The sequence below is a fragment of the Periophthalmus magnuspinnatus genome, chromosome 21 (assembly GCF_009829125.3).
Source record: "Periophthalmus magnuspinnatus isolate fPerMag1 chromosome 21, fPerMag1.2.pri, whole genome shotgun sequence".
NCBI classification, from domain to species: Eukaryota; Metazoa; Chordata; class Actinopteri; order Gobiiformes; family Gobiidae; genus Periophthalmus; species Periophthalmus magnuspinnatus.
This window is the reverse complement of record NC_047146.1, coordinates 24,335,558-24,347,137: the sequence shown is the minus strand read 5'-3', so window position 1 is coordinate 24,347,137 and position 11,580 is coordinate 24,335,558. Positions and strand designations below refer to the sequence as shown.

Below are 11,580 nucleotides of genomic sequence, written 5' to 3'. Positions count from 1 at the left end.
GTGATGGGTACAGTGAACAGAAACATCTGTGCAGAGTATAGACTGGAAAACCCAACTTTAAGGTGGTACCTCAAAAGGTAGAAAAGTGCACTACTAGGAACAGAAAAGATATTGTACAGAACCCTCAAGCTCCTATATATATATATATATATATATATATATATATATATATATATATATATATATATATATATATATATATATATATATATATATATATATATCTCCATCCATTTTCTTCCGCTTATCCGGGGCCGGGTCGCGGGGGCAGCAGTCTAAGCAGGGACTCACAGACTTCCCTCACCCTGGACACGTCCTCCAGCTCCTCCAGTGGGACCCCAAGGCGTTCCCAGGCCAGCCGAGAGACATAGTCCCTCCAGCGTGTCCTGGGTCTTCCCCGGGACCTCCTCCCGGTGGGACATGCCCAGAACACCTCCCTAGGTAGGCGTCCAGGAGGCATCCTGAGCAGATGCCCGAGCCACCTCAGCTGGTTCCTCTCAACATGTAGGAGCAGCGGCTCTACTCCGAGCTCCTCCCGTGTGACCGAGCTCCTCACCCTATCCCTAAGGGTGCACCCGGCCACTCTGCGGAGGAAGCCCATTTCAGCCGCTTGTATCCACGATCTTGTCCTTTCGGTCATTACCCAGAGCTCATGACCATAGGTGAGGGTAGGAACGTAGATTGACCGGTAAATCGAGAGCTTCGCCTTCCGGCTCAGCTCCTTCTTTACCACAACGGACCGATACAGCGACCGCATCACTGCAGACGCTGCACCGATCCGCCTGTCAATCTCCCGCTCCATCCTTCCCTCACTCGTGAACAAGACCCCGAGATACTTGAACTCCTCCACTTGGGGCAGAGACTCACCACCCACCCGGAGAGAGCAAACCACCTTTTTCCGGTCGAGAACCATGGCCTCGAATTTGGAGGAGCTGATTCTCATCCCAGCTGCTTCACACTCGGCTGCAAACCGCCCCAGTGCCTGCTGCAGGTCCTGGCTCGAAGAAGCCATCAGGACAACATCATCTGCAAACAGCAGAGATGAAATCCTGTGGTTCCCAAACCAGGCCCCCTCCGGCCCCTGGCTGCGCCTAGAAATTCTGTCCATATATATAATGAACAGAACCGGTGACAAAGGGCAGCCCTGGCGGAGTCCAACATGCACTGGGAACAGGTCTGACTTACTGCCGGCAATGCGAACACAGCTCCTGCTCCAGTCATACAGGGACCGGACAGCCCTTAGCAAAGAGCCCCGGACCCCATACTCCCAGAGCACCCCCAAAAGGACACCATGAGGGACACGGTCGAATGCCTTCTCCAGATCCACAAAACACATGTGGACTGGTTAGGCATACTCCCATGAGCCCTCGAGGACCCGATGGAGAGTATAGAGCTGGTCCAGTGTTCCACGACCAGGACAAAAACCACACTGCTCCTCCTGAATCCGAGGTTCGACTATCGGTCGGATTCGTACCCTGGAATAGACCTTACCGGGAAGGCTGAGGAGTGTGATTCCCCTGTAATTGGAACACACCCTCCGGTCCCCCTTCTTATACAGAGGGACCACCACCCCGGTCTGCCATTCCACAGGTACTGTCCTCGACCGCCACGCGATGTTGCAGAGACGTGTCAGCCAAGACAGTCCCACAACATCCAGAGACTTGAGGTACTCAGGACGGATCTCATCCACCCCCGGAGCCTTGCCACCGAGGAGCTTGCCAACCACCTCAGTGACTTCAGCCAGGGTGATGGACGAGTCCGCCTCTGGGTCCCCAGTTTCTGCTTCCTCCTCGGAAGACGTGACAGTGGGATTGAGGAGATCCTCAAAGTATTCCTTCCATCGCCCGACAACATCCCCAGTCGAGGTCAGCAGCTCTCCACCTGCACTGTAAACAGTGTTGGTGAAGCACTGCTTCCCCCTCCTGAGGCGTCGGACGGTTTGCCAGAATCTCTTTGAGGCCGTCCGATAATCCTCCTCCATGGCTTCCCTGAACTCCTCCCAACCCCGAGTTTTTGCCTCTGTGACTGCCCGAGCCGCGGCACGCTTGGCCCACCGGTACTCATCAGCTGCCTCAGGAGTCCCACGAGCCAACAAGGCTCGATAGGACTCCTTCTTCAGCTTGACGGCATCCCTTACTTCCGGTGTCCACCACCGGGTTCGGGGATTGCCGCCGCGACAAGCACCGCAGACCTTACGACCACAGCTACGAGCAGCCGCATCGACAATAGAGGTGGAGAACATGGCCCACTCGGAGTCCATGTCTCCAACCTCCCCCGGGATCAGGGAGAAGCTCTCCCGGATGTGGGAGTTGAAGACCCCCCTGACAGAGGGCTCCGCCAGACGTTCCCAGCAGACCCTCACAATGCGCTTGGGCCTGCCAGGTCTGTCCACCACCACAATGCCCGGTTGGTTTGCCAATACCATTCTGTCAGTCTGTGTCTGGAAGTCCCACAGGATCTTGGCTCGATCATTCTCCACTACCTTTGGAGGTGTTTCCCTCCTTGATCTTGGGGTTTCCAGTCCGTACTCTGCACAGATGTTTCTGTACACTATGCCCACCACTTGGTTATGCCGCTCCATGTATGCTTTCCCTGCCAGCATCTTACACCCTGCAATTATGTGCTGGATTGTCTCAGGGGCCTCTTTGCACAGCCTACACCTTGGGTCTTGTCTAGTGTGGTAGACCTGGCCCTCTATCACTCTGATGCTCAAGACCTGTTCCTGTGCAGCCAGGATGAATGCCTCTGTGCTGTCCTTCAGTCCAGTTTTCTCGTCCAGATTTCTTGATATCAGCCACTTCAGGTGTTACCCTTGTGGGTATCACCTGATGGCCCGCAGATTACCAGATCAAATGTTACAACATTACATTGCACATTGCACATTGCACTTTTAACTTTTATCTTGGACGGGTACAACATTACATTACATTGCACATTGCACTTTTAACTTTTTAACTTTGACGGGTACATTGCCATCAGATGTTACCCTCGTGGGTATCATCTGATGGCCCCCAGATTACCAACCTATAGTGTTACTACATTACATTACATAACATTACATAACATTACACTACATTATATTACATTACATTACATCACATCACACATTGCACTTTTGACTTATATTTACTTTACTGTATATTTGTATATTGTTCCTGTGTTATATTGCTCACATTTTATATTGTATTGTATTATATTGCTTATATTTTATATTGTATTGTATTTTTCACCTGTTCAGGGACTACAGACGGAAACTAGCTTCGGCTATAATCTGGTGCAAAACATCTATTAATGTTTTTTGCACACTGTCCCTTCAAATAAACTAATAAACTAAACCAAACTTCAGTTATGTTTCGGTGGTATATCCCATGCAGGGGCTTGCCCTCCCATGATGGTTCCTCCAGCACCTCTTCCTCTGTGCTCCACTGTCTGAGACATTCGCTGAGCACGTCATCTGTTGGGGCCTTGTCCTTGATGTACTTATGAATCTTGGATGTTTCATCCTGGACTATGGCTCTCACATTCACTAGTCCACGGTCTCCTTCCTTACAGCGCGCGGACAGTCTCAGGGTGCTGGCTTTGGGATAGAACCCGCCCTGCATGGTCAGGAGCTTTCGAGTCTTAACATCTGTGGTCTGTATCTCCTCCTTTGGCCAGCTTATGATTCTTGCTGGGTATCTTGCTGGGTATCCGCGGGGCGTAGCTGTTTATTGCCTGGGTCTTGTTCTTGCCATTGAGCTGACTCCTTAGGACTTGTCTTACTTGTCTGAGGTATTTGACCATGGCTGCTTTCTTTGTTTCCTCTTCAAGGGTGCCATTTGCTTGTGGGATACCAAGGTACTTGTAACTGTCCTCAATGTCTGCTATTGTCCCTTCTGGGAGGGAGACCCCTTCTGTGTGGACTACCTACCCTCTCTTTGTCACCACTTCTCAAGCCTTAATAACATTCCAATGTCTGTGCTGTATATTTCTGTGTCTGTGCTATGGAGTCCTATTGATGTTTGTACAGCTCCATTGACGTAGAGATCGCTCTCAATGCTGCATTCACATCTTCTAGGAGACTTTTAGATGGTACTTCACTTAGTCTCTGCAAGTGGCATTGGGGTTACCTTGTGTTCATTCAAGCCATGATCTTATCTTTCAGGTCAGTCGCTGCCTCGCTCAGCGTGATACTTATTGGGGCTATGTACGCAATCTCCGGTTGGGGAGTTAATGTTAACACAAAGTTTATTTGTATATATTGGACTGTATTTGACACCCTGTTTGTACAAACAGGGCTAGTCAGTGAGCTATTTGTTTCTTCATAAATTTGTCCTTCTCCTACACTTCACTTATGCAGCTGAGCCTTCAGTACCAAAGTTATCTATGTAATTATCATTATGCATCTAGAAACCATATGAGTGACACAGCTCTACACATGTACAATGCACTTACAACACAAGATGTACATTCACGAAGAGATACTAACTGGTCAGACAGGTGCACTAGTCTGACAGGTGCACTGGTTAGACATGTGCACTTATGTGCCCCATGTGTCACAAACATCCCCTTAAACACAGCCCTGCATTAGAACAGCACACTCACCTCACAGATGGAAACCACATCTTTTCTGAATAAACGTGTGTTGTAGCTCCTTGAGGCGGAGTAGGTCCAGGACAGCTACATGTTCCTTCACACACGGATAACAGTCCCGTTATTCCACTAACAGTGTCACTCAGTGGCACAGATCCTAGTCCAGACAGGCTCCTCTCAAGCCACTGTCACTCCACTGCTTCATCCAGATCTTCCATTTCACATACACTAGCAGTGAATCTAGCTCACTGTTTGATTATGTATGTATGCGTATATATATATATATATATATATATATATATATATATATATATATATATATATATATATATATATATATATATATATATATATATATATATATAAGCTTTTAGCTGCATAAAACTGAAAGTCTGATTCTGATTCTGCATGTTTTGTCCTGACTGTGGGCACTAGCAGGAGGCCGGTCCCTGGTCCTCTGTCCATATTGCATTAACAAAAATCTACTGAAGGCTAGGCCATGAATCAACATAAAAATAGTCTATTCTCTGAGCAAGGACTGAAGTGTTTCTACTTCATTGTTCTAGTCAATGTTTCAGTGGGTCAAAGACAATGACTTCAATCAGTCTGAGAAAGTTGTTTTGGACCCACAAATTGTGGCTTCAATGTATTGAAAACATTTTGAAAGATAAACAGTGTACTAACCATCAGGTCTCTAGGCATATGTCAGCACTAATTCCTCACTTTGGTCTCTAGGCATATGTCAGCACTAATTCCTCACTTTGTAGGAATTACTTTGTTTATAAATTTGTAGCTGTATGAGTGTTAAGTTCTGTAAGAAAATATAATATTGTTACAAATTCACAAACATCCCCTTTTATTACCAATTTTATTGAACTAGTGCATTTACAAAAATAATCTTCATTATCTTGTAAGCCTCAAGGACAAGGGAAATATGGAATCGTACATTGATTGATTGATTTTTTATTTACTCTTTCTAACATATACCAACCCCCCTATTCTGTTTCTAATTTTAGTTAGTTTGAACCCATATATTAAAGGATTGACAAATGGAGGGAAAAGGAGAAACTCTATGGCAATAAAGTTTTGAAAGTGATGTGGGAGATAATCTGACCCAAATCTCATATGCATCACATCAAATAATATTGTAAAAACAAAGGTTAGCATGGAGGCTAGATGTGGCACACAAGTCTGCAAAAACCTCCCTCTGTCCTCCTTTGAGCGCACGCATGTTTTAACCATGTGCATGTAAGTCCAAACTATAAAGATGCCATGGCAAAAGTAAATGATTATAGTGGCATATGCAATAACATTGTGTACAGAGGTATCAGACGTAATACAGCGCAGTTTTACAATAATCCAATTTGCACAAAACAGCCTGTGAATATGTGAGCTACATAATGTCAGTTGAGATGTAAGAGCAATATTGATTCCTAAAATGCAACATGGTGTGAGCCAAGAGAAACATACCAATTGAGAGAGTCTCTTTTTAGTCATGATAGAGTGGTAGTGCAAAGGCTGACATATGGCCAGATACCTGTCATACGCCATAACTGCTAAAATGGACAAGTCACTGCAGGCAAAAGAGTACATGATAAAAGCCTGGAGGAGACAAGCATCATATGAGATTTCTGGAGATGTAGTTTGTAAATCAATAAGAAATTTGGGGTAGAAACCAGCTGTCCCATACAATGCATTAAAACAGAAACTACACAGTAAAATATACATAGGCTCATGTAGATTTGAATCTAGAACAATTATAAGAATAATAGAGATATTGAAAAACAGAATAAGGCAGTAATACACCAAAGTTAGAGAGAAAAGTGTCAGCCTAAAAGTCATTGTCTCATTCAGTCCAGACAGAGTGAAGAGTCTCACAGTTGAAACATTATCCATTCTGTACAGCCACTGATTCATGTGCCCATCTTTACAAGACCTCCTCGATATCTCTCATACTTATACTGTTCAGAATCAAAACAAATCATCTGGGGCTAGTGCAATTGGGAGAGATAAAAAAAAAAAAAAAGTTGCACCTCCATACTGTAAATGTAAAATGTTCATTTATTCTTCATTATAATGTTTTTTTTTTTACCTACCTAACATTAATCACACAACTAATTTATTGTCTGTTTGTATATTTTGCATGATGAGATAAATTATCATGTACCAGTCAAACGATCAGGAGGTTACGGAAATAAATGTGCATATGAAACATGGACTTTTAAACTAGTTGTAAAGGTGCTTTAAAAGCTTTAAAGGTTAAAATATGCTATCTGCTCACAGAGATCTTCGACAGTATGGCATTAGTGAAATGAAGTAATCGATGAATCCCATAAGACCTCAGCAGCAATGTCTGTTTAAAAGTTTAGTTGTTGCACATTACTTCTCTGGCTGTTGTATGGCTTTCTTGAGTTACGCAACTATATTTGTTTTTTTGTTTTTTGTTATTTTTTTCTCATATCACACATTCATAAAGGTGCTTTGCATTTATAAAGCAATAAATTATGTTCGGACAGTTTTGCTCAGACATAGAGAATCAGCTAAATTCCACCTACTGCCTCGAGTCTTGAAAGGCACTTGACAAACAGAAGTTATTTGTATTATTATATATTTAGATTATTATTGTATTTATTGCATTGGGCCAGGGATAATAACTATAAGTATAAAAGTATAGCCTATAAGAGCTAGTTTAAATAAGAATTTTCACCAAAATCATCAAAGGAAAACATTGTAAGGATGTAAATATTTCTACCAAGCACATTTCATTTAAAAATACAATAAATATTTCCTTAATAATTTCCTCAATACAAATACCCCCTGGTCAGTGTCCTTGCTCTTCCGGTTAGGAAATTCTTGGAAAACATGGCAAGTTTAAAAAATGTGTACAAATAACTGTATTACTATTGTAGTAAACGTTACAATGCATAGTAAATTGATGCACTGTACATAGTATTTTTTTCTAGTTCTTATTACATATTCTATGAACAATTACCTGTTTGTGCTGGTAAGTGTAATTTACTTTTAACACAGAAAATACCCTCTATTCTGTTTCGGATTTTAGTTAGTTTAAACCCATAGATCAAAGGATTTACAAATGGAGGAACAAGAATGAACTCAATGGCAATAAAGTTTTTCAAATGCTGTGGTAGATTTTCAGGTCCAAAGCGCATGTGCATTAAGTCAAAGAGTATTGTGCAAACAAAAGTGAGCATAGATGTAAGATGTGGCACACAGGTCTGCATGAACTTCACTCGGTCATCCTTAGACCTAATGCAGGTTTTTATCATGTGCATGTAAGTCCATACAACAAAGACGCCATGTCCCGTATATATGAACATAGTACAATAGGCAGTAACACTATTTGGAAAAACATTTGCTTTGGGACAGGCAAGTTTAACAATCACCCAGTTCACACATAGCATCCTTTGAATGTGTGCGCCACATAGCTGAAGTTGAGACGTGAGGATAACATTGAGAGCAAAAATGCACCATGGTGTGAGCCAAGAGATGCATATTAACTGAGAGAGTCTCTTTTTAGTCATGATAGAGTGGTAGTGCAAAGGCTGACATATGGCCAGATACCTGTCATACGCCATAACTGCTAAAATGGACAAGTCACTGCAGGCAAAAGAGTACATGATAAAAGCCTGGAGGAGACAAGCATCATATGAGATTTCTGGAGATGTAGTTTGTAAATCAATAAGAAATTTGGGGTAGAAACCAGCTGTCCCATACAACGCATTAAAACAGAAACTACACAGTAAAATATACATAGGCTCATGTAGATTTGAATCTAAAACAATTATAACAATGAGGAAAATATTTGCAAATAAAATTACACAATAGTAAGCCAAAGTGAGAGAAAAAAGTGTGACTCTATAGGGCATTGTTTCATTTAGTCCTGAGAGTGTGAAAAGTCGGACAGCAGAAGCATTATCCATGTCCAGAGCTTACACTGTCCTCAAGGAACATCTTTACTCACATCTACACTCATCCACTCCTTTACGCTCATATTTATACCTGTGTGTGCAATCTAAACTAAACTTCTGGGATTGGGGCAATTGGGACAGATAACAAATGTCCATAGATGGCAACAATAACAAGTACTGGTGAAGAGCAATAAATGTAAAAACTGCATATAACAAATTATGACTTAATTTATGTTGTCATTAGTAGTTTTACACCAAAATCTTCATATAAAAAGATTCCCAAGGATGTAAAATTTCTACAAATGACTAAAAACTTAAAGTAACACCGTGTAATGAGTTGAAATTGAAACTTAAACCATACGTATGAACATTCTCCATGGAGGATAAAGATAAGTATTATGCCATTCTGTGGAATATTACAACCAATGAACAACATTTCCATGGATATGAGCAGGCCTCCCAGTAAGGATGCATGTTTTCTATGTTTTTGAGAGTGAGTCAGTTTTGTGATGAGTGGAAGTAAAAAATGAAATGAAAAGAAATTATTGAAAGTGGCTTAAAGGTGGCTCTATATTTCTCCTCAATAAACAAAGTACATACAAGAACACCAGCGCTACTTAGATTGACAGAAAATCTGCTTGCCTGAAATTCTACTCTGTGAATATATTCAAATAAGTCACCTAAGGAGGTAAGGGGAAACAGTGCAAAGATGAATGACATGACATAAGGTTATCTATTACTTAAGGTTGAATTGTTGTACAGTTGTATGGAGTATAGTACGAATGTAGTCCTGTATCTTTCACTGTTTGAGCAGAGCTGTTCCTCTATAGTCTGGTGCAGTGGGTGTGCAGGGTTGTCCATGATGAGAGCAGTTTGTCCAGTGTCCTCCTGTCCCTCACTGTGACAAATGTCTTCCACTCACAGCTCAGCTTTGCAGATCAGTTTACCTATCTGTCCAATGTCCCTTTTGCTAGTGATGTCAGTCCACAGGGATGCTCCTGGGTACCACAAAGCAACGGAAAGACTGAATTTGCTGTCAGAACTGCAAAACACCTTATGCAGAAAGCCGCAGCAGCAAGATAGGATCCATTCTTGGAAATACTAGACAATCACAACATTCCAATGTCTCACCACAAGGCCAGTCCAACAGCTTCTGAGTTGAACGAACCGGACCCTTCTTCCTACAAAAGAGTCACTGTTGGAGCCGAAGGTGACAAACAACAGGCACTGATCAACAACAGGTGCAGACAGGGGAAATATTACAATCATTCTCCAAAGGACTTTTAATGAAGAGGACAGTGTGCGAGTCCAAACTTTTGACCCATATAAAACTTGCAAAGTTGCTTCAGTGATTACACCTGTTAGACCAGTGGTTCTTAACCTGAGTTCGATTGAACCCTAGGGGTTCGGTGAGTTAGTCTCAGGGGTTCGGCGGAGGTCAAGACACACACCCGACTCATATGATTCGCGGACTGCGAGCGTCTTCCGACGTTGGCCCAATTCAACAAATGCACCCTTTAATGTGTCTATCGAAGTACCTGCCCAACTTAAATGAGCCATTTAAACAGCATAAAAACATAAAACGACATAAAAATGAAGAAAATGAACAGACTTTGCTGTGAAAATGACATGAGAGTGGCACTTGCCAAGGTGAAGCCATGCGTTTCTGACCTGGTCTCTCAAACGCAACAGCAGCGGTCGCACTGATTTGCAGTAAATATTCATTAGCGCAGGGGTCGGCAACCCGTGGCTCTTTCATCCTTATACTGCAGCTCTCCGTGGCTTGGGAAAATAAATTTCAAGTATTTAATTGAAATGTATTTTATTTGTGTTAGTTCTTTTTTATTGTAGTTTAAATTGGAAGATTATTGTGATCTTGAAATATTAAAATACACTATATTTACAATACATTTTCATATTTTTCATTGATCAAAATAAGCGTCACACTCGCGGAACAATGTTAAAAACAAACACTGCTCACGCCTCACAGACACAGACACAGCTCACAGTCCTGCATAAAGACACAGCCCTGATTTTCAGACGCTGTGCGCACAGGGGTCAGCAGCAGGTGTATATATATATATATATATATATATATATATATATATATATATATATATATATATATATATATATATATATATATATATATATATATATATATTTTATATATATTTATTTATTTATTTATTTATTTATTTATTTCAATAAACAAGGGTTCGGTGAATGTGCATATGAAACCGGTGGGGTTCAGTACCTCCAACAAGGTTAAGAACCACTGTGTTAGACTCAGATCTTATGAGCTTGAACTGGAGAAACTGTTGTCATCTCAGAAACTGCCCACCTACTCCACCTGCTCATATTGTGACAGTGACTAATACACCACCTATTGTAATCGCAGAAGCTAATGTTACTAATTACTAGGTCAGGTTATTATCTTAACAGACCCATCTATCTGAAGGATTATTCCCAATAATTCAGGTTATCTGGATCCCACCTCCTCTCACACAACATATAACTCACCCTGGAATCAGCATGAAGGTACAATCCTCACACCACACACTCAACATACACTGTTCCAACAAACTCCAATCAATCATGTCCAATTTTCCACATTCCAGTAATCATCAGCAGAGAGTGGCCTATTGTCATGGTCCATGTTATTCTTGCTCCCTGTTTTGCCTCCTGTCTTGCTTCTTCCCCTCCCTCACCTGCCTGAGCCGGAGCTGCGCGGAGCTCCTGGCTCCTCCCGCATGCACCTGGAACTCATCAGCGCAATCAACGCCGCCTGCCGTGGGATAAGAGGAGCCAGGACCAGACACTCGGTGCCAGATCGTCCGTGTGTCAATGTGATTATCTTGCTTGTCCTTGCTTTTTGTATTTTTGCTCACTGTTACCTCGCTTATTGGTTTTTGTGCTACCCTCCAGATCTTGCTCCCTGGACCGTCCCAGCTTCCTCGCTCCAGGCTCTGCTCCGACCCTGCTACCCAGCCCTGGAACAGTCTGTCTTGTCTTGCCTCTGCACTCCACGTCACTGGACCCTGCCTTGCACCCTGCTCCTCGTTCTGGCTCTGCTCGC

The 11,580-nt window shown here is 42.6% G+C and overlaps 2 protein-coding genes across 2 annotated transcripts; both read right to left on the bottom strand.

Moving 5' to 3' along the window:
• Positions 1-5,535: 5,535 nt before the first annotated feature.
• LOC117388944 (putative gustatory receptor clone PTE01) lies at positions 5,536-6,468 on the bottom strand. The gene has a single exon (XM_033986499.1). The coding sequence runs from the start codon at positions 6,466-6,468 to the stop codon at positions 5,536-5,538; it is 933 nt and encodes a 310-aa protein (XP_033842390.1).
• Positions 6,469-7,550: 1,082 nt separating this feature from the next.
• Positions 7,551-8,513, bottom strand: LOC117388943 (olfactory receptor-like protein OLF4). The gene has a single exon (XM_033986498.1). The coding sequence runs from the start codon at positions 8,511-8,513 to the stop codon at positions 7,551-7,553; it is 963 nt and encodes a 320-aa protein (XP_033842389.1).
• Positions 8,514-11,580: the final 3,067 nt, after the last annotated feature.